General features: G+C 44.2%; 1 protein-coding gene across 8 annotated transcripts in view; it reads left to right on the top strand.

Annotated features, from left to right (window-relative positions):
• SORCS1 (sortilin related VPS10 domain containing receptor 1) overlaps positions 1 to 26231 on the top strand; it is a 531938-nt gene that overhangs the window by 473295 nt on the left and 32412 nt on the right. For all 8 annotated transcript variants that reach the window (XM_084993370.1, XM_084993369.1, XM_084993368.1 and 5 more), the window contains 4 exons: positions 3596 to 3782; positions 13140 to 13273; positions 15677 to 15800; positions 21519 to 21631. In XM_084993370.1, coding sequence (XP_084849496.1) covers positions 3596 to 3782; positions 13140 to 13273; positions 15677 to 15800; positions 21519 to 21631 — 558 coding nt within the window. The remainder of the gene's footprint in view (positions 1 to 3595; positions 3783 to 13139; positions 13274 to 15676; positions 15801 to 21518; positions 21632 to 26231) is intronic.

The raw sequence follows: 26231 nt of genomic DNA, 5'->3' as shown, positions 1-26231 counted from the left end.
TTGCTCTTTGGAACTATATCAGTCAGAAATTTGGCCCTCAAGTCCTAGAATGTCGTTGTCTCCCCTCCAGTCTAATTTCACACCTTCCTGCTGTGTCTGTGTCTTCAGCTTCCTTTAACTGTCCATCTGGTTCCCTCTGCCCTAATTGCCTGGACTTCTCACCTTCATCTCATTCTCTCATGTCCTTTGTTCGGTTGATCTCCTTCTTCCCTTTAGGCCTTTTCGGTTCAGAAATCACTTCTTCTGTGAAGCCTTTCTTGAAGTTCTCAGTCTGGGTTAGCTTTCCATTTCTCCACCTATTATACAAGCTTGTGACACTGTGGGCCTCTTTTTCATATCATCCCCCATAGTAACTTTTTATGTATTCGTTTGATAAACAGTGTTCTCTCTCTCTCACTAGCAGTCTTTTGGCTCACAAAAGCCCAGATCACATCTCTTTTGTTTGATTGGCTATAATTACTTAACAGCATTTTCTCCATTTAGTATCTGACATAAGATAGACATTCAGTAAATGTCTGTTGGTTGGTTGAATGAATGAATGACCAGAAAGCCTGTTATGACCGGACATGTGGTGACCTAGGACTTTGGGGCTCTTTCCTTTGCCCTGTTTTTTATTCTCTAAAAGAAGTTGGTATTCCCACCTGAGATGGTAATTGTGGCCTAAGGAAATCAGAGGCTGATGACAGGTGAACGCCTAAGTGATGCAACTCTAGCTGTGTTAGGCTTTCCAAGCACCCGGGAGCCCCCGAAAGCCAAGGTATGAGATCCAGTTGTTCTACTTGAGTGGACAAAGCTATGCCAGCAAGGATGAAATCTGCCACCTTCGGCTGTCAGTCTTGGCCCCTCCTGAGCCACATCAGGAGGCCCTCGGAACCTCTCATTGGATTGGGGGATTCCATGTTTTTGCCTACAGGTGTTCTCAGGTGTGTTGTAAACCTAATACACATATATCTATGTCTATGTCCACATCTCCATCCCTGAACCTGCCCTAATGTTCTGAAAGCCTGGCTCCTCCTCTCTAAAGGCAGTCCTGCTGTTGCACTGGTCCAAACACCACATGGCTCCCTCCTTTTACCTGTAATGTACATAGAGAGCATTGTCAGCAGCGGAGAATGAGGAGGGCTACCAGACCAGCATGACAGACAGTAGACATCCAGACAGAACTTGGGAGGAGTTTCAGGTGATTCACAAGAAGTCTGAGCCCAGGTCCACACAGAGTGTGGGTACCAAACCGATAGAGCCAGACAAGGTAGCCTGAAGGGGTGGCAGCCAGACCTGTACCTTTCCAGTTGTGTGAGCAGCTGTTCTCTCTCAGGGGAGGCTGAAGTAGAATCAGCTGATGGGTGAATCCTCCTTCTGTCTTCCTGTCTTCCCTGATGCCACTCTTTTCTTCATGAAGAGCCTTACACCTGTCCCTCGCAGTCTCTCTGAATCTCTCTCTGTCTCAGTCTCCCTCTCTGTCTCTCTTAATCTCTCTGTCTCCCTCTCTTTCAACCTCTCTCAGTCTCTCTCTCTCCCTCTCTGTCTTTCTCAATCTCTTTCTCTCTCTCTGAAACCGTTGCTTGCTTTACTCCATAGCTAACCACTGTTTACTTTCCTTGAGATGCTTGTCTAGATTTTAAGGTAGATTCTTCTTCCATGCCCAAACCTAGGATTTACTGGCAACATCTCTGTTGAGAATCCATAAAATATGGGAGGAAACTGACCAGAAGCAGAATGAGAAATTGACCTGTCTAATTTGTTTGTCCCAAAGAGAGACAAATCAGCAAGAGTGGCTGACATTTATATATATCAGTGAAGGGAATTAAGTAATTGCACAATGTCTAGGCTGGTGGGTATTTGTTTTCTGGTTTTGAATGGAGTTTCTTTTTCTCACTCTGGGGAGAACTTTTGCCCATGTCCTTACTGAGGGTTAGCAGCTGTGTGTTTCCCACAAAATGCTTGGCTGGGTACAGATCAGCAGAGTAGGTCACATAGATTCATAGGATTTGAACTGTTTTTCCTTTCCCTGTGAATTAATCTTTTAAATGTCAGTGTTTTAAGCTGCCCTTTTCAAAAAATATGATACCGTATGAACCTTACTTAATCGAAAATACATTTCTAGTTCAAAGGTTTTTTTGTGTTTCCCCCCCCACTCTGAAAATGGGAAACGCTAACAAAACAAACAGACTTGGTAAAGGATGGATTATCTGTGAGGGAAGCTGGGTTTTGTTGGTTTTTCTAAGATACTTTGTTCATGGAGAATCTCAACTAATTCCACAGGCTTTTTTTTTTTTTTTTCCTTCTAGCTACCTGCAGAAATTTAGAATCACATGATTCTAGTCAAGCTTTAAATGGGCTATTGCAGGTCTTTTACGGCTGTGTTATTTTTACAGTCCTTTGTTTCGGTGTTGAATTTTACAGATGACTAATTATTCATATGATCTTTATAACAACCCCTGGAGTGAAGACGGTAAGATATTAATATTCCCATTTCAGAGATTAGGTAACTGAGACCAACGGGAGCTTAATAACTTGCATGAAGTCATCCAGCTGGTTAATGGCACAATGAGATTCAAGCCTGGAGGAGCTGTCAGTGCTTTTCCCACTTACAATGAGTGAAATGTTAAGTCCAAGGAGATGGCTCAAATCTTGACTGCAGCTGACTTGCTATGGTAACCTTGAGCAAATGGTTAAACTTTTCTTCCCTTCAGCATCCTCATCTGTAAAATAGGCAAACATTGCCCACTCTCCTCTCCAGACTAAGGTTCTGTGAAGAATAAAATGAGAATGTTTTTATAGTATGAAATGCTGAAATATAAAAGAATTAACCATCCTTACCTTAATAATAGGGCTGAGTCCAGTGTCATATCAGATAGAAGGCAAGGTGTCTCTTGTCCTTCCAAAGTGGTTGGGGAACCAGAAGTAAAGAAGGTGATTCAGGAGTCCCCACTGTGGCTCAGCAGGTTAAGAACCTGACATAGTGTCCCTGAGAAAGCAAGTTCCATCCCCGGCTTCACTCAGTGGCTTAAGGATCTGCTGTTGCCACAAGTTGCAGTGTAGCTCGCAGGTGTGGCTTGGATCTGGTGTTGCCGTGACTGTGGTATAGGCCTGCAGCTGCAGCTCTGATTCGACCCCTGGCCCAGGAACTTCCATATTCTGCAGGTGTGGCTGTAAAAAGACCAAAAAAAAAAAAAAAAAAAAAAAAAAAAGACAGCGGGTGGGGAGAAGGAGATTCAAGAGTCTGTAGCCATGTCAGGTAGGCTGAATTTTTAGAATTGTGTATATACAACTTTTATTTATGTGGTTGAGTAGACTAAAACAAATCCTTCAGAGGCATTGAGTATCAAATTGGAGCTGATAGTCAAACACTTTTCCAAACCTTGGAACTTTCGGTAGTCTATGCCCTTCAGATTTGGAGAGCATCCATCCTAGGAAATGCTTGTCTGCCAAGGAATGTCCCAGGGATTCTGTGGCACAGACAGATGTTCCCAGCTGCAGGAGGGAACTGGGGCTGCTGTCCTCCCTGAGCCCCGGACCAGGACAAGCCCCAGCCCCTGCAGCAGAAGCAGCCAGACACTGACTCCCCTTCCTCTGATGTCATTCTGTCTTTCAGGGCGACGTCCAGAGGACGCTCATCCAAGTGGACTTCGGGGACGGCATCGCAGTGTCTTATGTCAACCTCAGCTCCACAGAAGATGGGATCAAGCACGTCTATCACAATGTGGGCATTTTCCGAGTGACCGTGCAGGTGGACAACAGTCTGGGGTCTGACAGCGCCGTCCTGTACTTACATGTAACTTGTATGTTATTACTGTTGTTGGTTTATGACATAGTTTAAATATCATGTCCTTTTAAATATACAATCAAAAATGTCTTATCTAGGAGAAGCTCCCTAGTTACCTTTTAGGGATAGGGGAGTGAGGAAGTGAGAGAACAAGGAGAGAGGAAATTGGGAGAAACCAGGGCGTGGTTTTGCATAATCTGGTTTGTTTCAGAATACTTCCTTTCACTGACTGCCTCTTCCAGATGCTTCTGACAGATGATACCTGTATCTGCAGCCTGAGCTGGTTGATTTGATGGATGTGTGGGTGTTTTATTTGGGGGAGGGTTAATCAGAAATATTTGAGAACAGTCCACATTAGCACAAGTAATGGAATTTTTCCCCATCTGATTTTTTAATTTTTTTTCATTGAAGTATAGTTGATTTGTGTTTTGTCAATTTCTGTGGTACAGCAAAGTGACCTAGTCATACACACACACACACACACATATACACACACACATTCTTTTCCTCATATTATCTTCTGTCGTGTTCTGTCACAAGTGATTGGATATAGTTCCCTGTGTTCTACAGCAGGACCTCATTGCTTATCCATTCTAAATGTAATAGTTTGCATCTACTAACCACAAACTTCCAGTCATCCCACCCTCTCCCCCTTAGCAACCACAAGTCTGTTCTCCATGTCTGTGAGTCTATTTCTGTTTTTTAAATAGGTTCCTTTGTGCTATATTTTAGATTCCACATATAAGAGATATAATATGGTATTTCTCTTTCTGACTTAGTATGAGAATCTCTAGTGATTTTTTTTCTTTCCATGTTATATCTCGCTGCCAATAATTCTTTTAGACTTGTGCTCGTAGTTTTTTTAATTATGTTTCCTAGACTTTGCTCTGTGATGATGTGGTCCTAGAAGCTGGTGTGGAGGGAAAGAGGGTAAACAACGTTCAGGAAGCTCCAATAAGAAAGACTTTTAAGACGTGTTAAAGCTTTTCCCCTGTTGTGGAATTCAGAGGCTGTTCTCCTAATGAGAAATGGTAGCTTCTATGCTATGTTTGGTAAAAATGTCTGCCATGATGCCTTTTATGGTCAGTGTGTGGTTGTTCCCAAATGGGCATAAAACGTGATTAGATTGCTGCAGAAATGGTTTACATTTGAATGAAAGTTAGCCCCTTTATATGAATGTTCAAATTCCAAGTTCTAGGCCAGAAGTATTAAGGCTGGACATTATTTCATGACTCTCGCCTATCAAAACAGATGGAGCCCAGAAAGTACCAACTAGGATCTCTTGTTAAGCTGCTGTGATCCAATGGGAGGACAAGACTATTTCAGGGTCCCCAAGAAATTGTTCCTTAGTGAGGTCTGCTCTATTAGTCATTATTTTTTGTCGTTGTTCTTATGAGGGCTCCACTTGCAGGATATGAAAGGTCTCAGGCTAGAGGTTGAATCAGAGCTGCAGCTACTGGCCTATGCTACACCCACAGCAATGCTGGGTCTGAACCATTTCTGTGACGTGTGCCACAGCTTGCAGCCACACTGGATCCTTAACCCACTGAGCGAGGCCAGGGATTGAACCCATGTCCTCATGGATACTAGTCAGGTTCATTAACTGCTGGGCCACAATGGGAACGAGTGAGTTTCTTAATCAGCTGAGCAACCGTGGGAACTCCCTCTATCAGTCATTCTTGATCCATCTCTATACCCAGGACCAAGGGGCTTCGAAGAAACACTCAGGTGCTTCTTTGGGCTGAAACAATGTTCTACAGGATCCCCAGCCAACTCCACCTCCCCCTTTTCAGTTAATGTTTGTTAAGCTCTTAGTGTGTGCCAGACTTTGTGCTAAACAAGTTCTTTATGTGTATGGTCTTCCTTTTCAAAACGGCCCTATGAAGTAAGCACTGTTAGAAACACCACAAAGGACCGTAAGGTTCAGAGAGCTTGAGTCACCCATTTGAAGCTGCAGACCTACTGTCTAGCAGAGCCAGGCCTCAGATGCAGGTCTCAGGAACCCCAGCTCCTGATCGCTGTTATTTCAGCTCCTGTGCTGGCTCAGAGTCAGAGGATCTGAGTCACCCTCAGCTTGGATTCCCCTCCATGTCTTCACACATCATGCTGCAGCAATGCGAACACTTAGGATAAAAGCCGTGTACTGACCACACAATGACAGACGTCCCAGACATGTCTCCCAGGCTCTTTCTGCTGATGCCTCCCCTCAGATGCCCAAGATAGACTTCATGGAGTTCCCTCTTCCTGAAAGATAATCCTTCCCTCTCTATCATTCTGTATGGGGGAGGAACTGATCATTTCCTAGGAGTAATCAGAAAATATTTTTAATTTGGTTGTGATTATTGTACACCTATAAATGTAATAAAATTCATGAAGTAATTAAAAAAGAAAATTATTTTATTTTATTATTATTATTTTTTTGTCTTTTTGCTATTTCTTGGGCTGCTCCCACGGCATATGGAGGTTCCCAGGCTAGGGGTCCAATCGGAGCGGTAGCCAATGGCCTACACCAGAGCCACAGCAACGCGGGATCCGAGCCCCGTCTGCGACCTACACCACAGCTCACGGCAATGCCGGATCGTAGCCCACTGAGCAAGGGCAGGGACCGAACCCGCAACCTCATGGTTCCTAATCGAATTCGTTAACCACTGCGCCACAACGGGAACTCCGAAAATATTTTTTTTTTTTTTTTTTGTCTTTTGTTGTTGTTGTTGTTGCTATTTCTTGGGCCGCTCCCGTGGCATATGGAGGTTCCCAGGCTAGGGGTTGAATTGGAGCTGTAGCCACCGGCCTACGCCAGAGCCACAGCAACGCGGGATCCGAGCCGCGTCTGCAACCTACACCACAGCTCATGGCAACGCCGGATCGTTAACCCACTGAGCAAGGGCAGGGACCGAACCCGCAACCTCATGGTTCCTAGTCGGATTCGTTAACCACTGCGCCACGACGGGAACTCCCGAAAATATTTTTAAAATGCATCACAACCCTTGATTATAAATGAAAAAACATATCACAACACAAATGACAGTATGTTTGCTGAGAATGGCTGCTTACCTCACAGCTTATTCTGCAAACCTTATTCTGTAAAGAGGGTTTCTGTTAGAGATCTACTCTCCTTAAGAATTAGAGTAGTTGCAGGAGTTCCTATTGTGGCGCAGCAGTAATGAACCCGATTAGTATCCATGAGGACACGGGTTTGGTCCCTGGCCTTGCTCAGTGGATTAAGGATCTGGCATTGCTGTGAGCTGTGGTGTAGGCCACAGAAAAGGCTCAGATCCTGCGTGGCTGTGGCTGTGACTTTGACCAGCAGCTGCAGCTCCAATTTGACCCCTAACTTAGGAACTTCCATATGCTGCTTGTGCAGCCCTAAAAAGCAAAAAAAAAAAAAAAAACGGAGAGAGAGAGAGAAATGGTGTTCTAGGTCCCATGTATGTATTAAACATCCCTGAACTCCAACTACATGTCAATACTGATTTATAGGAGTTTCCTGGTGGTTCAGTGGGTTAAGGACCTGGCATCACTGCAGTGGCTCAGCTTGCTGCTGTAGTGTAGATTCACACTCTGGCCTGGGAACTTCCACATGCTGTAGGTGTAGCCAAAAAAATTTAACTAAGTTAAAATTCAGCAGCAGCTTTTCATCTCTGTTTCTCAGAGTCTCTCATAGAGACAGCCGCAGCTCCCCCTGTCCTGGTTGCCCTGCCAGATCTCCCTCCCCCTACATACAACCATATCCCTTGATAGGAAAAAATTTCCCTATCCTAGCTTTCTTCTGGGCTGACTGAATTCTGGGGAGCAAAAAAGCACAGAGCTTGCCTCTGCCCAAGATTAAGGGTTGCTAAAGCCAAGATTTCCAAAAGAAATGAGTTGCTTTGTTCACTTGCAATTTCTTTCACCTCATTAGCCTAATTGAATGGCTTAAGCGATTTGACCTTAACCTCCATGGCAGATGATTTGTAATGGAGAGTTCTGTGTTCTGATTTTAATTTTGTCAGACTTATGGGTTAAGCAGTCAGATAAGCTGCCTCCTGTCACAGGACCCCTTTCTAAGCCTGGTCTTGGGAACAAGAATCAACTTTTTGAACTAATCATATTAAAGCAGGATTATTTTTTAAATTTTCATTAATTCCCATATGTCTAAAAGCCATGGACTAAGCCATGCCAGCAGGTTCTAATTTCTTTGCTAGGGCTTCTCTCCTGAAGGACCCATTGTGCTTTCTTCTGCATGTGAACTTCTCTGCTTATCCTTTCTCCTCTACCATGACAGGCAGCATTTGGCCCTTCTTTCAGATGGGACAAGCAAAGATTAGAAAAGTACTATGATTTGACGCTATTTTACCCTAAAAGGAAGTGACTATAAAACCATAATTGACTTACACTCTCAGTAATCTCAAATATGAAGGACAGCATGGTGGTTTTTAGTGTCACAGTTCCAGAATATAGAAGGGGAATAGATGGCTTTGTAGGAAAAACAAAAACAAGCACTGGACTGCATTGGGAGTTGTTAGGTCCAGATGCTGGCCTGAACTCCTGGCCAAGTCACTGCATTTCTCTGAAACTAATTCTTCTCCTCCATCATATGAGGAATGCACATCTTGTTTCCCAAGAGTTCCATCATTGAAAGTATGCTATGTCCCATCAGTTAGCAAAGTTTGATTTTCCATTATCACAATGCAGCTTGTACTTAGTACTTAGTTTTGTACTTAGGGGGTTCTTAGCTTGCCCAATGTGCCCTCAGCCCCTCGTCCCTTCCCCTCCCCCTACCTAGGGCTTTTCCAGAAAGCCCCCTAGCCCGTCTTGAGCACACACTTCTTCTACTCTCCAATTCAGAAAGGTGCTTTGATTCTAAATCAGAGGTTCTTAAATACTGGTTTGCAGAGGTCGTCAGAAGCAAGTGGAAATGATGTTCCTGCTGTAATGCTTGCAGGCCCGGGCAGCTCTCGGGGCAGCTGGGGGATCTGCTGCAGCCTGGCGGCCGTTGAGCATTCCTTGGGGAATGTATTCTCTCTGCTCTACTAGTTTTGCAAACTAATGAGACACGTGGTTCAGCCAGGGTTGCCTTCAGCAGGATGGGGTAGAGAATTCAGAGGATATGGAGATTTCTCCTCAGAAGGCTGACCTTTCTCAGCCATTCTTGCAGGAAAACAACAACAAAAAACCCAATGTATATTGTGCAAATTTGTAGAAGAGATGGTGGAAAAAAAAAAAAAAGATGAGGGGAGTTTTCTGATACTTCCCAAACCTCTCTCCTCAAGTACCCCTTTACATAGAAGCCCTCTGCAGATGCCTTTCTGGCCCCATCTTAGGGTAAAGTGTGAAGTTTCTTGAAAACCTGTGTAGCTTTGAAACTAATTACATGATCAAAACCCAGGCCAGCATGTATCAGACCTGGGTTTTGCAAAGTGTGGTTAATGAGCCACCTGCCCCAGAGTTAGATGGTAGAAATGTGCTGTCCTGGGCCCCATCCCAGACCTATTAAATTAGGATGTCTGGAAGTGCAGCGTCATGATGTGTCTTGAACAGACTAGTAGTCTTCATGCACACTGAAGTTTGAGGGACTCTGTTGTAGGATCTCATCTTTACACTTTGAGTTTCTCTTATATCTTTTAGTGGATTTTTTTTAACACCTCAGACAAACTGCAATATGATACATACACAGCATTTAAATAGGTGGTCAGGAGGTTGTCAAAACAAATGCCAGAGCAGAGTGTGCATGTGCACGTCTGCGTGCGCTTGCGCGCGCTCGCGCGCACACACACACACACACACACACACACACACACACACAGTGTGTTCGGTCACACAGACATCACTCTGCAGCACAGAGAAACCACGAGAAGGGAATCTCAATTCATACAATTTCCCCCTTTCTCTCACCACCTTGGGAAGGTTCATAAGGAGTAATGCAGCGCCACCTGCTGTCCTTTTTGTTCATTTCAGGCACTTGTCCGAAGAAGTGATTCTCGCCAGCTTATTCTGCTCACATCTGAGTGTGGCCAGCCCTCTGGGGCCCCCAGGGGCTGGAGTTTCACTTCTAAAACTCTGTGAGGGCAGATCACACCATCTTGGCAGAAAAGTGAGGCTTGAAAGATGGGCTTTGGGTATCAGGAACCAGGTATATTAAACACATAAAAAGTCAATGGACACAAGAGGATTTGGTGATCTGAAAGCTAAATTACACATATCTGTAAGAATGGATGATGTGTATACATGCAAGAAGGAACTTATACAAACATATGTACAAATACTTCAGGGTCTCCAGTGACATGCTGAGTGTCCTGAATGTCAGGTCTTCTTTCCTCAGTCTCTCCACTGAAGCTGTTTCCTGCCATTCCTTACACATGGCAAGCTACCTCCTCCTCAAAGTCTTTGCATGTGCCCTACCTTCACCCTGGAGCTTTCCCCAGAGTTATCTGGTATATTCCTGCATGGTGTTCAGGTCACTTCTTAAATGTCATTGATTCTGAGAGATTTTACTTGAATATCCTCTCAGAAATAATACTCTCACCAACCCCTGATTCTTGCATTCACTGCCTATCTCAATAATACATAATCTCCACCCAGTACCAGGTGTCCCCAGCACCTAGAATAGTGCCTGACACATGGTAGCACTCAAAAACCACTGAAGGAAGGAGTGACTATATTTCAGGAGCAAGATTCAACATGTGTTGCTAACAGGACACCCAGACATCATCCTTACTTTGATAACTGGAATTAAAAAAAAATGTTGAACTCTCCTACGTGACAGAGACCAAAATGAACCCTTTTAGAATGGACATGACATGTCTGTCAGAGCTTATCTAGCTCTTGCATTCTAATCAATTGATGTAACTCTGATTAGGGTTGTCAGGAAGAGTGTCATAGAGGAGAGGACACTGGGACTGAGAGTTGGAGATGACAGGTCCCGTGGGAGAGGTGTGTAAGCAAAGTCCTTGGGTGGAGCAGGGCAGAGCCTGCTGAACAATCCGTGTGATTAATAAGAGCAGGTGTAATGAGCAGTTCCCAGTGCCTGCAACATATTTAAGTCATCAGTAAGCAGTGACTCTTAATAACTATTTCGTTAGCATGGGTCTTATGGAGCACTTGTCAGCTGGCCCACACTTGAACTTGAACTGCTTTGGTCCACACCCTGGAGTTGAGGAAGATGACTTATGCTTTTTGTTCATCTCTGCATGGGGCATAGTAATGTCTACTTCCTAAGGTTGCTGTGAAGATTAAATGAGAATAAGAAGTTATCCCCAGAATATGTGGTACGGATCATTGCTCAGTAAACATGGCCCTTATATTATCTCATTGAATCATTCTGGCTTATGATCAACTACTTCTTATCATCTGTTTTATAAACCAGAAAATCACTTCTACTCTGTTTGCTAGTCTCCAAGACTCTGATCTATAAAGAGAGAAAAACAAGGACAACCACAGAAACATGAAATTCTATCATTTGTCCACTTATCCAGCCAATGTTCTTGTACTTGCTTTGTCTCAAGAACTGTGCACACCTTTATCTAAAAAGATAACTATGAAAGACGCTTCCCCTCTAAAAATTTATAGCCTATGTTCTCTGCCTCACAAACTGTAGATGTGTGTGTATTAGCTATTGTTATTATTATAATTAAGTAATAAGAATCTTAATTTTGAGCAAGTGAGCATGGCTTTCTAGAAAAATCACTGTCACAATCTGGAGGGTGAAAACATATGTAGTCATTACTATGCATCATATGAATATGTAATATGTATATGTGCACACACACACATATAATATGCAAGAATGAATTTACACAAACACACCTATACATATTTCAGGACCCATAAGGCCAACATGCTCTATGTCCTAAATGCCTCTGAGATCTCATCATCTTCCACTCTTTCCCCCCATTGCTCCTTTTCTTACTATTCCTCAGACATGGAGAGCCACCTCGTCGTCAGTGTCTCTGTGTGTTTGCTCTACCCTCCCCCTGGAGCAAAACTGATGGGGACACCTGGCACTTGGTCCAGCTTTTGTATTACTGAGGGAAGCAGGCACTGAATGCATAGAGCAGAAGGATGGATTAGAGTGGGGAAGGGTTGGGGGGTGGAAAATCTGTAATGGTCCAGACGAGAGGGGTGTTTAGTACATGAACCAGGGCAGGATGAGAAGGGCTCTGAGAGGTGGTTTTGAAACCAAATCAGTGGATGCAGGCAGCAAGGAGATAAGGAAGTGGGACTGACTTTCTGCTTCTGAGTTGTGCCCCTGGATAAACATGGGTGTTACTCATCAAGACTGGAAAGTGCACAAGGGGAAAAATGGTGGAATTCATAGGAACATTTGGCTGCTAATTGAGTCTGGAGTTGAGAAGATGGATCCCTAAGCATGTAGTTCATAGTCGAAGGTCAGGGTGTGGATGGTATTGCTCAGAAGTGTAGCTGGAGGGAGAAAAAGGCCAAAGAATCACATGGAATGGTCAAGTAGAAGAGGAGATGTGATTAAGGCGCATGGAAAGGCCTGAGATAAACACTTTATTCTCCACCTTGTAGAAGAAAGATTGGGTTGACAGGTGTTTGTCATGTTACCTTAAAGGAAAAGGCATTTTGTCTGGTAACAGTGACTCAAAGAGGTCAGGGGTTGAAGGATAGGACTAGTGGTTCTCTGGGAAGAGGATGTTTGTATCCTTGTGAGTTTGTACATCTGGTTAAGATTTCTGGTCTACAGGCCCCCATGGGTGGAATTATCCCCTTCTTCAGCTGAGCGTATCCTGAGAACCTGAGGCCCACCAGCAATCTCTACCCTTGATCTTGCCAACTCATGCCTGCCTTTGTCCTGTTCAAGCTTAACTCAGTACCGTGCTTACCTCACAGGTGGCTAGCTTTACATGCACTTGCACAAACACACACTCACATGCAGTCATGCACAAACACACATTTATACACACTCACATGGATCTTTAAAATCCGGTAAAGAGTAAAGAATGATTACATGTAGAGTGGTTGGGGGATTTGTACAATAACCACCCCCACTCCCCACCCAACACAAATTCTGTGAGGTTTTTATAATCTGGTTATGAAATATACCAGGGTATAACCTCTTGGAAACACTGGACATCTTCCTGTGAAATCTCACATCTTGCCTATTCCTTTAAGGACTTCATCCGTTACTTGTAGGTTTTACCACATAAATAACTCAGGTTTTAGGCCTGGAAGAAAGACTGGTAAATGGAAACTGTCGAGATAGAATTGTTTACCATATAACCTCTCCAGATTAGGGACAGCACCTAAGCCCTTAGGGAGCAGGACTGATGGTTTGGAAGCTTCCAGGACAAATATGTATCCTCTCCACAGCAGGGAAGGTGCAGCAGGGAGAGCTCTTCTCTCCATGCCTCCTCTCTCCTCTTGTCCCCAGGTCCCCTGGAGCACGTACACCTGTCTCTTCCCTTTGTCACCACGAAGAACAAAGAGGTCAATGCGACTGCCGTGCTGTGGCCCAGCCAGGTGGGCACCCTCACCTACGTGTGGTGGTACGGAAACAACACGGAGGTGGGTCACCTTCCACACGGGGTCTGGGCAGCTCCACAGAAACTGGCTGGAGCAAAAAGGGGGAAGAAATAGCTGCCGTTACTTGAGTCTGGGGCTTGTCACAGCTTCGGGTGGGCTCTGAGTATCCCAGTCATGTCATCAGTATGCCCTCGGTCTCTCTTAGCTGCACCCTCCCTCTTACCCCTGCCTTCCTCTGAGGTAGCTCTTCCCCAGGTGGGCTTTGCCTTCCTGTGGCCCTTGGCAGCAGCCTGAGCTTTATGCCCCCACAGCTCAGCAGAGAAGAAGCTGTCTTTCCCCAGAACACTAACAGAAGTCCCAGAATGGAGTCATATCAGCCAGGCCTTGATCACAGTGATGGGGGAGGAAACAGATGTGGAAGTCGGCTTCCCTATAACCACCTGATTGAAAGGAGGGAGAGTATGGACCCCGCAAGGAAAAGAGGCCAGTGGACACAGACAGACTAGAGCCACAAGTGTCTGTACAGCCTGGTCCTTCTCCCTGCCATGACCTCCTCACCATGAATCAGATGTGGCCCTTCTTCATCTCAGTTTTTTTTTTTTTTTTTTTTTTTGTTATAGCCGCACCTGCAGCATGTGGAAGTCACCAGGCTACTGGTAGAATCTGAACTCTAGCTGCAGGCCTAGCCACAGCCACAGCAACGCAGGATCCAAAAGCTTCATCTGTGACCCACACCACAGCTCATGGCAATGCTGGATCCTAAATTGAACATACATCCTCATAGAGACTATGTCCAGTTCTTAACCCCCTGAGTCACAGCGGGAACTCCCAGCTCAGCATTCAGCTATATGTTTCCCCCAAACATTCCCAGTGATCCAAAGTCAGCAGCAGTTCCAAAACCAGTAGACACCTTAAACCTCATGTCTCTGAGTCCTTCATTGTACAGATGAGAAAGATGAGGACATGCATGAATCGGCTTCCTCGCATCTCATTCGGCTGCTTCAGGCAGAGGCCAAATCCAAGGCCTTCTTGGGCCTACATGGATTTGTCTTCCTCTCATGCCAACCTGCATGCTCTGCTTCAGTTTGGAACTCAGTCCACTTGCAGAAATTGACGTTTGCTTGCAAACATTAGAAAAGGCAGTAAGGACTGAGGCCCCGAAACATCCCAAAGGACACTGGGACCAACTGCCTTGGACTGGAAACCTTTCTCCTCCAGCAGAGTTGCTTTCACTTGTGACTTTGCTCTTCCAATGCAGCACATCTTGTGTGAATACAAATCCCTTTATACCCCAGAGCTGAGTTGTGGCTTTCACTGCAGCCATGACTTTGCACCAGCCCTGGGAGGAAACCTCTCCTGACACTAGACCTGTTGTACACCTGAAGTCCAAGGAATCTCTGGCCTCTGCTGCTGCCATAAATCTGCTGAGAAGAGATGCATGTAAATCGGGTCCAAACTGGGCCTGCTACCCACAGTGGCAGAGGAGAAAGCTATGTTATTTGCCTGAAAGCTAGTACCTGAAGGTGAAAGTCCTCAAAAACTTGCTTCTATTTTTTTTTTTTCCTGGATTTTAGCAGAAAACCAAATTCTCAACAGATTATGTTGAGTAGACTGCTTATGCTGGGTTTAGTCTTCCTTGTGTTATGCCAGGAGTTAAATGAATTTTGATCTTAAAATTAATTAAGGAAAGACAGGAATGAAATGTTTGTGGGGAGTGAGTCAGGGGAGGTCAGTAGGCTAATAATCTTTTCCTCTAGGGCCCCAGTGTCCAATTGCATTACAGGCACTGCTCCAAATCTTTTTTCTTTTTTTTGAGTCCTCAAACCACTATCCAATTAGTACTTGTTTCCATAGCAGCTCCATCCAGGAAACTGCTGCTGGAGCCTCTCAGAGGAAGCCAGGCCACACGAGGCCTCCCCTGTCTAATGGGTGTAGTTTGAGTGTCCTTGGTCACTCCGTTCCATTGTAATTTTATATAACTAGTATACCCTGGAAATGAACAACTAGTCAATTATAAATTTTTTTTTCAGTGACTACAGCTTAAATCTGAATTAATTTTAAAAAATCTCTGGTTTGGTCTGATTTTAATGTTGCCTTGGATTAAGCCATCTGCTGGATACAAGTGGATTGTCAGAAAGAGAGGTGTAGGATTCTCTGTGAAGTTTCTATTCCACCAGGAGGCCAGACCTATTGATCTCCCCAGCCCTGAATCAGGATGCTGTCAGAAAAGGGGTGTCAGATTCATAAGGAATGAGTAGCGTTTCTTGGGGTCGTGCCCCTAACAGCCCCTCTCTGGCCTGGATTTGTGATACGTGGTATGGATGCAGGTGGTCACACAGACAAGCCTCTGCTGATTTGAGGAGCTTGCTAGTGACTCAGAGCTGGTGCTGGACTCACCTGTAACTGAGCAACTTTCCCCTCACTCTGCTGCCTTGTTGGTTTTAGCCCTTGATCACCCTGGAGGGAAGCATATCGTTCAAGTTCACTTCCGAAGGGATGAACACCATCACTGTGCAAGTCTCAGCCGGGAATGCCATCCTGCAGGACACGAAAACCATCGCGGTGTATGGTGAGTGGTCCTTCTGCTGAGCGCACTGTCCTTGTGTTCAGATGAGGTGGTTTGGTACCTTGGCACCGAGGGACCTCCTAGCTTATGACCTCTACCCAGAGAACAGAGGGGACTAGTGGAGAAAGAGCTGAGTCAAGTCTCATCTCCTATTTGGGGAAGATGTAGTTCACTATCAAAATTGTGGTCTCAATGTGTAGTCTCAACTCCAAAAGGGGTCATTGCTTTTGATTTTTCAAACTGGGTCTGGTGCCCATAGAGCAGCTCTCTGCTCACCTACCTTAGGAAGAGAAAAGTGAGTTTCATTATGTGTAAGGCTGATTCATCCCATTTGGTGGTTTGGTGATATATAAATAGCTAAAACCCATTATAAAAGAAAGTGGTTAATATTGAGGCTTTTTTTAAAGTTCAAGAGTCATGATCATTAAGAAGAATTTACCAGTGTTTAAATGCTCTGAAAAACTCTTCCACAAATGTGTGTATCATTAAAAAAAATTACACTAGTTTATTTTTATTTTTTTAGATTTTATTGAAGTATAGTTGATTTACAGTGTTGTATTAATTTCTGCTCTACAGCAAAGTGATTCAATTATACATATATATTCTTTTACATCTTCTTTTCCACTATGGCTTATCACAGGATATTGACTATAATTCCCTGTGCTACACAGTGGGACCTTGTTGTTTGATACTCTGCTAGTTTAAAAGTGAGAGGAGAGTCATAATAAGCACAAGTCATGTATCTTCATAGACTAGATATTAGTTTGAACAAACAGCTATATGGAACAATCTTATCATCAGTTGGGGAACTTGAACATAGGGTATTACATGGAATGAAAATTTATAGTAATGCAAAGGTAGAGTCATTGATGGAAAATGAGAGATTAAAAAAAAACAGTTGCTCTCATTTTGGCAATTTTTTTTTTTCTGCGTAGATATTTAGATGGGTCTGCATTAAGTGCTTTAGTGGATGGGAAAAATGTGAACTTTTATTGTTAATATGAAAGTGGCACAAATCCTTCATGGAAAATTAAAATTTAGAAAGCAACAGTGTAAAAGGAGATAGATAGGGAAATAAATGTTACGCAGGGAGAGAGCACGAGGGAGGGGTCAAAGAAGGGAGTAAGGGAAGGTGAGGCAGAGATGGAGAGGGATGGAGAGTCAGAGACACACGAGCTTGTGGTCCAAAAATATCACTTGTCCCAACTCCAGAATTAATTGATTCCGAGGCAGGTTCTGTTTTTCATTTCTCATCTTGCCAACTTGACCTTCAAATTCAGAAAGTAATTTGTAAGCAACTTGGAACATTTCTGAGTACCCTGCTTCCCGCATGGCTGCCTGTTAAAATTTCATAATGTTTCTTCCCTTCTCCCTTCCTGGAGAAGCTCGATAAGCCCAAACACTAAGTGAAACTAATCAGTGCTGGTTTTCCTGTGCGTCTCGTCAGTAAGACCTTGTAGCCAGATGGCCTGGAATGGAGGAGAGCTTTTGCTTCTCCTTCCTTCTTCATCTCCTTTCTATATTGTGGGAATGCACTTCTTTTTAAGTTTTATTGAAGTATAGCTAATTTACAAGGCTGTGATAATTTCTGTTATACAGCAAAGTGACTCAGCCATGTATATACACACATCTAGTCTCGCTCGGATTCTTTTCCCACATACATTATCACAGAATACTGGGTAGAGGTCTCTGTGCTATACAGCATGTCCCTGTTGGCCAGTCATTCCATATAACTCAGTGTGAATATACCAATCCCAAACCCCCAGTCCATCCCTCCTACCACCACCCCCCCCGCCTGTCCCCTTTGGTAACCATAAGTTTTTCAAAGTCTGTCTCTGTCCTGCAAATAAGTTCCTTTGCATCCTTTTTTTTCTTTTTTTAAGATTGCACACATAGGTGATCTCATATGATGTTTGTCTTTCACTGTCTGACCTCACTTCGTGTGATAATCTGTAGGTTCATCCATGTTGCAGCAGATGACAGTATTTCATTCTTTTTAATGGCTGAGTAATATTCCATTATATGTATTGGAATATTATACATATTTTTCTTAGAGAGGTCAAAACTTGCCCCAGCTAGACAAGGGCAGAGCTGGGCTTTCCACCCAGCTCATGCTGTGATTAAACTACACTACTGGCTCTTGGGTCTTTTCTGTCGGAGCTCTCTTTCCTCTCTGCTTCTTAGATGTCGCAGGTGTCACTAATGGACACTGACCCATCAACCTAACAGCTGTCCTCTTGGTGAAGGATCTCAGCTACCTCCTCATTGGAACCAGATGGAACTCTAAATCTAAAAGGTCTTTGCGCTTATCTAGTCCAACCCATTATTTCACAGCTAGGAAATTGTGGCCCCCAAATTGGAAAATCCTGGCTTAACGTTATTCTGCTCTTCAGTAACAAGATCTGATAATAATGATAGCAGTGGCCGTGGTAGAAATGAACATTGATGAGGCCCTTACCAGCTTCTGTCCTGAGCACTTGCTACATATGATCTGTTTCATTGCATCCTTTGAACAGATTTATAAGAATCACATTATGATTATTTCTGTTTCATAAGTGAGAAATTTTGAGATAAGTATAAGAAACAAACAGAGCCTATGCATTCTGCATCTAGCAGGACTGTTTCTAACCACCTTCTATCCCTTGCTATGCTGAGCTCTTCCTCTTCCTAAAATCTTGCTAAAGGCGTCATGTCAGAGCGAGTCACTCTTCATCAAATGGCTTATCTTCACTTAAAAGGATCTCTTAATTTCAAGCTTGAGCAGGGAAGTGGGCTTCCCCTCCTCTAACTGAATTCCTGAGTAATCAAACATCCCTCGTCCATCTTCAGTCAGATGGGTTGTCCAGAGTTTCACATATATAACTAAAAAATTCTAACAACAGGTGTGATCTGCTAAAGGAAAATCGTGTCATGGAAGTCAAACAGGCAAGATTGAACCCAACAGAAACAAACAAATTGGAGGAATTGTGGGGGGTGTCGGCCACATGGAAGTTCGCAGGCCAGGGATGAAACCCAAGCCACAGCAGTGACAATGCCAGATCACCAGGGAATTCCAATGGTTTCAATTTCTGGGATGAGCCAGTAGAAAGTACTGGAGGATTTTAGGGGGGAGGAGATGATCGGTGTGATTAGGCAGCAGGTGTTTGCTAATTGGCGCTCAGGGAACTTAGGCAGAGGGTCCTATCATTCTGGATGATAACCCTTTCAGAGATGGCTCCCAGGTCCCAGAGAAAGGTGTTTCTGGGTTGCAGAAGATGTGCATCTCAAAAGTACAGAGAAAGAATTTACCATTGGAAGTTGTCCAATGTCAGTGCTCTAAGAAAAGGGAGGTCAGGGCCAGCATCTGGAAGAAACCTGTCTGAAGTTTAAGGTAAGGGGACCATTAAGATTCTCACGGTCAGACTGAAGGAGGAGTCATATTCAGGAAGTTGACAGAGGAAAGATTATCTACCCAAAGCCATGAAATAGAGTGGAGGAAAGAAAATTTAGTTTGCAGGATTTTCCCTCGTTTGCTTCAGGACTCAGGTTTGCCTTTAAATACAAAAAGAAAGTGTAAATGTGTAGAATTCTTCTCTCTCAGCAGCTGCAAAAACAAGGCATATATACATTATTGGCCTTTACTGTTTTCAGTCCACTCCCCACCACCCATCCCCTATTTGTTGAATAAACTTAGGGATAATGTTTCTGCCCTGCTGTTTAGCATACTAAGTAATTATGGAGGGAGCTGCACCATTTTTCTCATTTGTGTCTTTTTATTAAGATAAATATCTTCTCTTGTAGATGAAGTCTCCACAGTTTGGTTAAGAGGTTTAAGGGAAGTGAGAATGACAAAAGCGTACATCTTCAGAGTGAAGAGTTAGGACCCAGTGGGTGATTCCTCAGCGCTGCCATTTACTGAGTGGCTAATAAATATGCATTTCATTATTCTCCATCAGAACTGAAGCGGTGACATTCACATAGGTGGCCAGTGACTCATAAAATAGTCAAACTTTGAAAAATACATCTTTGGAATAAGCTGACTGCCATAAATACAGGCTTTCTAGGGTAAGAGACACTAATGCTTTGCCTGATAAGCCTTTAGCATTGTTAGGAGATGCACGAGTGGGATTTTGTGTTTACTGTGTGTGTAATCGGCATTGTCGATGTTGCTAAACCCCTCCTGAAACATCAGAACATACTTAAAACAAGAAAGAAATGTGTGATGAATAGTAAAATGCTTAAATTACAGAGAGCCTCTACTGATGCATTTGTTTATTCAACAGAAACTGTTTTAATTAAATGAGTATGTTGAAAACCTACCATGAACTGGGAACTGCCCTAAAGGGCTAGGAACACAAAGCCCTGATTGTCACTGAACTCCTCTTCCAGTGTGGGAGACAGACAATAAAAACAAAATCATTTAAGTAGCAAGAAGTATGAAGAAGGTCGATAAGGGCCGTTTGAGGAAGGGTATTAGAGCTGGTGAAAGGGAGGATACCTGAGGTTGCTGACGGGAGGGCCTCCTCCCAGGAGAGATGGAAGGCTGAAAAGGAGCCCAGCAGGCTGTCCTCTAGGGAACTGGAGGCATACCAACATGGGAAGGAACAGACAGAGTAACTCAGAAAGGACAGGGTCCTGGAGTGTAAGGCAGTGCACAGGACACGAGGCAGGAAAGAAAGTCAGGGCTGGGTTGTGTGGGACTATGCAGGCTGTACTAAGAAGCTGAATTTTATTCTCAATGCAATGTAGAGCCACCCACTAATTTCAGGGAAGCAATGTGATCTGAGTATGCCATGTGCCAAACGCTGTGCTCTTCTGTGAAATCTGTCACTGTGCCAGGGCCAAGGCCATGCCTTCTAGCCAGTGGCTGAGTGGTAGGAATACTAGGCAGACTGATTCCTGGGACATGGACTCCTCTGACACTGGCTTGGAGATATCCCACCATCTGTGTCACTCTTCCTCCCTGTCTTGCACTGTCACATATGCATCTGGTCTGATGTGCTCCAGCCTCTTCTGGCTTCTTCACCATGATCTCTTAGAGATAATGCTGTACACAAAGTCCTTGCCTTTATAATTCCATCTATTTCCTAGACAACCGAGATTAACTCAGAGGCTACAGAGACAATTAACAAAATCCTTGAATTAAAAAGCCTATAACCTTCCTTTAACTGAAACTTTGGGGCAAACAAAAGTTAGCAATAGAATGACCACCATAATAATTGTAATTATGTAATAATTATTATCATACAATGATCACAAAAGTATGTGCAAAACACAGTCATACCATAAGGAAGAAAATTAAAACCTGGTGAGGAATAGTGAGTATTCAGTCAGTAAATGCTCGAACTAGAGCTTGGATGCCGTGTGCACATAAGATGGAAAAGATGGGGTGTTCTAGGCAAGGGGCAGTGTGTGGGCAAAGGCCAAGGGTCGTAAACCTGTGATGCATCCAGGCCACTCCAGGGGTGTGCATTTAGTGTCCAAGGATGCAGGGCCTGGGACGGGGGACAGTGGACAAGGGCTGTGGAGCTGAGCATCGGCCAGAGCCTAGGGCTTTGGTTTGAAAAATGAGCTGGGAATTAAGAGGGATGGGAAATCGAATTTGCCTTCCAGGAAAGGCTCTCTGGTGAGTATGGAGGAAAAGGACCCTCCATTAGGGCTTTGCCTAAAATATAAAGTATAACAGACTTCTTGAGAGACGTGTCAGACTTAACAGTCATCATCCTACTGTTGTGTCCCCAGAGGAATTCCGATCTCTTCGCCTGTCCTTTTCTCCAAACCTGGACGACTACAACCCGGACATCCCTGAGTGGAGAAGGGACATCAGCCGAGTCATCAAAAAGTCCCTGGTGGAAGTGAGTGCAGACAGCTCCTCCTCTTGCCCAGGTCCTTTCCTCTCTGTCCTTGCAGAGCTTCCCAGAGAGGGGACCCTTACACAGAGAGGTGGCAGGAGAGGGCTGGAGGCCAGGGGAAGAGTACCTGCTGAACCTTGTCCTATAGCTGCATACACATCACAGGATGGGGAGAGAAAGTGAATAAACATGGGGTCCTTACTCTTTGCGAAATTCTTGTTCTGCTGAGAGAAGATGACCATGGAAATACATGACAGTCAAAGTTTGCGATCAGCCATTAGTACCTGTAAAATCAGCTACTGTGCATGGTACTGAAAGGCATAGCCTGGTACATTTAGTAAGAGCAGCCTGGGATTCAACTCCCACACATGGCCAGCACAGCAGCACCCTGAGCAGGAGGGCGGTCATCTCACAATGTGCCAGTTCTTTTTTTTTCCCCTCACTATTGATATTTTTCTTGCAAATCACACTAATTTTTTTTCCCACAAATTATTTCACCCATGAATATAGTGGAGGTATGGGAGGGAGGAGGGAGGTATGGGAGGGAGGAGGTAGGTATGTAAACAGGCTTTTAAAATTTCCTGTTCTTGTTTTTGAATGATCTCTTCTTGACTGATCAACAGTCAAGAGTCAAACATTTTCTTTCTTTCTTTCTTATCTATTTATTTATCTTTGGCCAAGCCTGGGGCATGTAGAAGTTTCCTGGAAAGCCACAGCAGTAACAAAGTAACAATGCTGAATCCTTCATTGCTCGCCCACCAGGGAACTCCTGTCCCATTTCTTTGAATGACATTTCTCTCCTACAACTGTCCCAAGAAGGAATATTATTGTCCTCATTTGCAGATTAAGCAATTGAGGTTCAGAGAGGTTAAAGAACTTATTTAAAGCCTCACAGCTAACTGCAATCAAAGGAATGGGAGATCCGCTCATGGAGCGTCTTGGATTTATTGCTCAAACCAGAAAATTAGAGATGACTTTTACTTAAGGTACATTCTTAGCCCCAGAGAGAGGTCAATTTAGGATGAGTTATACATCCTTTCCTGCACCCAGTAGGCGGTGCCTCATGACACAGAGGGCTGAGGAGAGATAAAGGCACTGGGATAAGACCTATTCAGAAAACAGGTCTCACCTCCAGCCTTTGGCAAAGAACTGGCCTTCCTTGTATCCATACCATTATCTTTGTTGATGTGGTTTAGCACTGAGAGTATCTCAGAAACTCTTCTCAGTGTTTTACTTTTTTTTTTTAAACACAGTAATCTCACACACAGGCACACACACATATACACACAAACCCTAGCTTAGGATGTAAACAGTATGATTTTTCCCATTTTACAGGTGAGAAAGCTGAATTTAGAGGCAGATAACATGCCAAGTACAGTTAAATATCAGACTCTGGAGCCAGACCAGTGAGGTCGGAAACTTGATTTCGTGGTTTTCTAAACACTCTACTCCTGCCATGCTTTGCCTTGTTATGGGGAGAAACAGATAAATGAATGGATTTGTGGGGTGGAAAGAGGCATCTTCAAGTGCCTCTGGGTAAATACCTTCTCACCTGTGTGTTTCTGAATGACTCAGCATTCATGACCTTAGTTATGGCTAAACATTCTGGCCACCAGGGGGTGCAGCCACTAGGCTGCAGGCCCAGCTGGAATAGGCCCTTCTGCCCTTGGAGCTGTTTGTGACAGCTGGTTTCTCTTCTCCGCTCTACAAGAGAACTGACTTATACCCTTCAATGAACCCACAGCCCACCTCCTTCAATCCACAGTGATCCAGAGTTCCTGGTCCCTGTAGATCTCCTAGACAGCTGTCCAACACGCCCCAGGTGATTTAACAACTGGGCATTAGCTCAGCAGTGATGTTTTCCAAGCTGATTTCTCCTCGCATCAATTGTCCAGGGATTAGATGCCCTGGGCCTCCACCTTTACACCAGCTGTCCACTAGGCTAGAAATGACTAGTCATTAATATTTCTAGGTTGTTGCCTAGTGTAATCAGCTACATGTAGAACAAATAGGTTGACTCAGCATCCCTCAGGACAGAGTGTGATGGGGTGGAGTTTTGAGGACTTTTCGGTTACCGAATCCTAAGAAGATGAGCTGAGCCAGCCCTGGTCCCCCAGAATCCCACCATCGTTGAGATCAGCCATTACACTTGGCTGCTTTCTCAAACCTTGAAGTACCATGTTTCCAAGTGTATCCTAATAAATTCTGCAAGATGTATAGCTGGGAGTCATCTTGCTTGTAGTTTTCCTCCTAGTCATTCTGTAACAGAATGTGATATAAAATCAGTTGCCTTTTCCTTATTGATTGGGGTTTTTCTGTGGACATTTTGCCATAGAGTTTTCTTTTTTTTTTTCTTTTTTTTTTTTTTTTTAATCTTTTTAGGGCCACATTTGGAGGTTCCTAGGCTAGGGGTTGAATTGGAGCTGTAGCCGCTGGCCTACACCTCAGCCACAACAATGCAGGATCCAAGCCACACCTGCGACCTACACCACAGCTCATGGTAATGCCGGATCCCCAACCCCCTGAATGAGGCCAGGGATCAAACCTGCATCCTCACACTAGTCAGATTTGTTTCCTCTGAGCCACAACGGGAACTCCTGCAATGGAGTCTTTAATTGGATGTCATTCAGTAAACGTTTTTGTAGATGCTGCTGCTGATAGTTTAGATGTGATCTTTGAGTTTAAACTCTAAGAAGGCCATAAAACATTATACCAGCTATGATAAGAGCTGCTGTATTCAAACTAAGCGTCATCACTCACTACCTAGATGATGTTGAGCCACTGTTGAACTTCCCTCCATCTGCTATCTGTCCTACAGCAGAAATAGGGATGCACTGCCCAGATCCCCACTCATGGAGAGACTGTTAGCTGCTAGGAGTGCTGTGAGCAGAGGCTTCAGCCACCTTCCCCATGCCATGTCCTTTTCCAGTCCAGTGGCACAGTTATATAAAGACATGGCCACTCAGCTCAAACTCAGAAAAATACGAAGGGCTCCTGTCCCTCTCTGCAAGGTCTTCTGAGGCTGACGTTGCCCTTTATCATGGCTCAGCTTCTCCCTCTGCCCATTCCTTTTTCCTTTTCTTCCCTCCCATAGTTGTTGATTCCAAGAATGTCCCCTAATAAACACCCTATGTGCTACACTCAGAGCTAGCTTCCTGAGGACTCCCAGTCTGTATCATGTCTTCACCTGCAAAGAGAGACATAAAAATACTTGCTCCAAAGAGTTACTGGGCAGGGGTGGGGATAGGGGGTTGCATTAGGTAAAACTGAGACACATTTTACCAGTGCCAGACACATGGTAAGGACCTGATAAATGAAATTTCTTGCTGCTTCAAAAAAGGTGTACATGTAGAGTTCAGAAACGAACCATTACTTAATTGGGAAAGCCTGAATATACTGGGGACACTGAATTAGTCATATACTGAAATAAGTGAACACTGAATTAGTCATATACTGAAATAAGTGGACATGAAGGATAAGTTATGTTCTAGCAGCCAATGCATGGAAAAGACATTCTGTGAGAGATGTCCTGCACAGAAACATTTGTAAGAAAAGACTAGGATATTGAGAAATTATACATGAGTCCACTTGGCTAAGCATAAGATGACAGTGAGAGTTGTGGACAGTTAGTTTAGGAGGGAAAGGTGGGACCATATTGTGGGAGGATTTGAATATGTATTTAATGCAGTTGGCAGTGGGAATTTGTGCATGAAGTTAAATAGAGAAACATGATCTGAGTTGGACTGTACGGAGATAAGCCTAGATGTAGAAGCCTGTCTCCTGGAGATGGGGAGGCTATAGTAAAACTTGGGGGCGAGAACATAAAGGCTGCATTGAGATATTAAGGGGGGTGCATTTCAATGGGAAGGAACCTCTAGGATCATGAGAGTGGAGGGTGACTTGTCAAGATCTCATGGGCTGATTAGGTAGTGTTGGAGGTGAGCCTAAGACTTCCAGCAGGGGGATCTGGGAAAGGAGGGTCTCCCATGATGCACATGCAGAAGGAAGATTTGGGGGGGTGAACATGAGAAATTCTCATAAAACAACCAGTTGACTCTCTGGCTGCTGGAGAGAGAAGCTGGGATTCTAGCCCTGGATTCTAGAACCTTCTAGAGAGTGTGCTCAGGAAATTGGAAGTTCTTGGGTGGTATCTAACATGTTAACAGAAGATTTAGCATGACAGAGTAAAGGCTGAGAGAGCTTCCTGGAACAGGCTGACATCAGGCTCTGACTCTTTGAAGTCAGCAGGGGTGTGTGGGTTGTACTGTGTATGGGCAAGTCCAATCATACCTCAGTATGACTGGTCCATCTGGGGAGTAACTCTAGTGCCAGGAGGAAAAGGAAGCTGGCTTAGAAAGTATTCAGTCATGAGGGGCAGAAGACAAAGTGTAGTAAATCAGGGCCCTCTCACTGGCATGATCCACTTACTTGTACAAGGCAGGTTCAGCTGTTATCCCCATGTTTTGTTTGAGGTGATACACGCACAGAAGTGTTTAAGGTCTTACAAGAATGGAGCTGGGATCAAACCTCAGAGCCTGACCATGCCATCTCTCACACCCCTTCCTGCACAGTGCACCCAGGACCCTGCTTTTATACTCCCTGC

The sequence above is a fragment of the Sus scrofa genome, chromosome 14 (assembly GCF_054392235.1).
Source record: "Sus scrofa isolate SSC_HxYL_T2T_F1_AM1 chromosome 14, Sscrofa_HxYL_maternal_Yorkshire_Landrace_v2.0, whole genome shotgun sequence".
Lineage (NCBI taxonomy): Eukaryota > Metazoa > Chordata > Mammalia > Artiodactyla > Suidae > Sus > Sus scrofa.
This window is presented reverse-complemented; position numbering and strand designations above follow the sequence as displayed.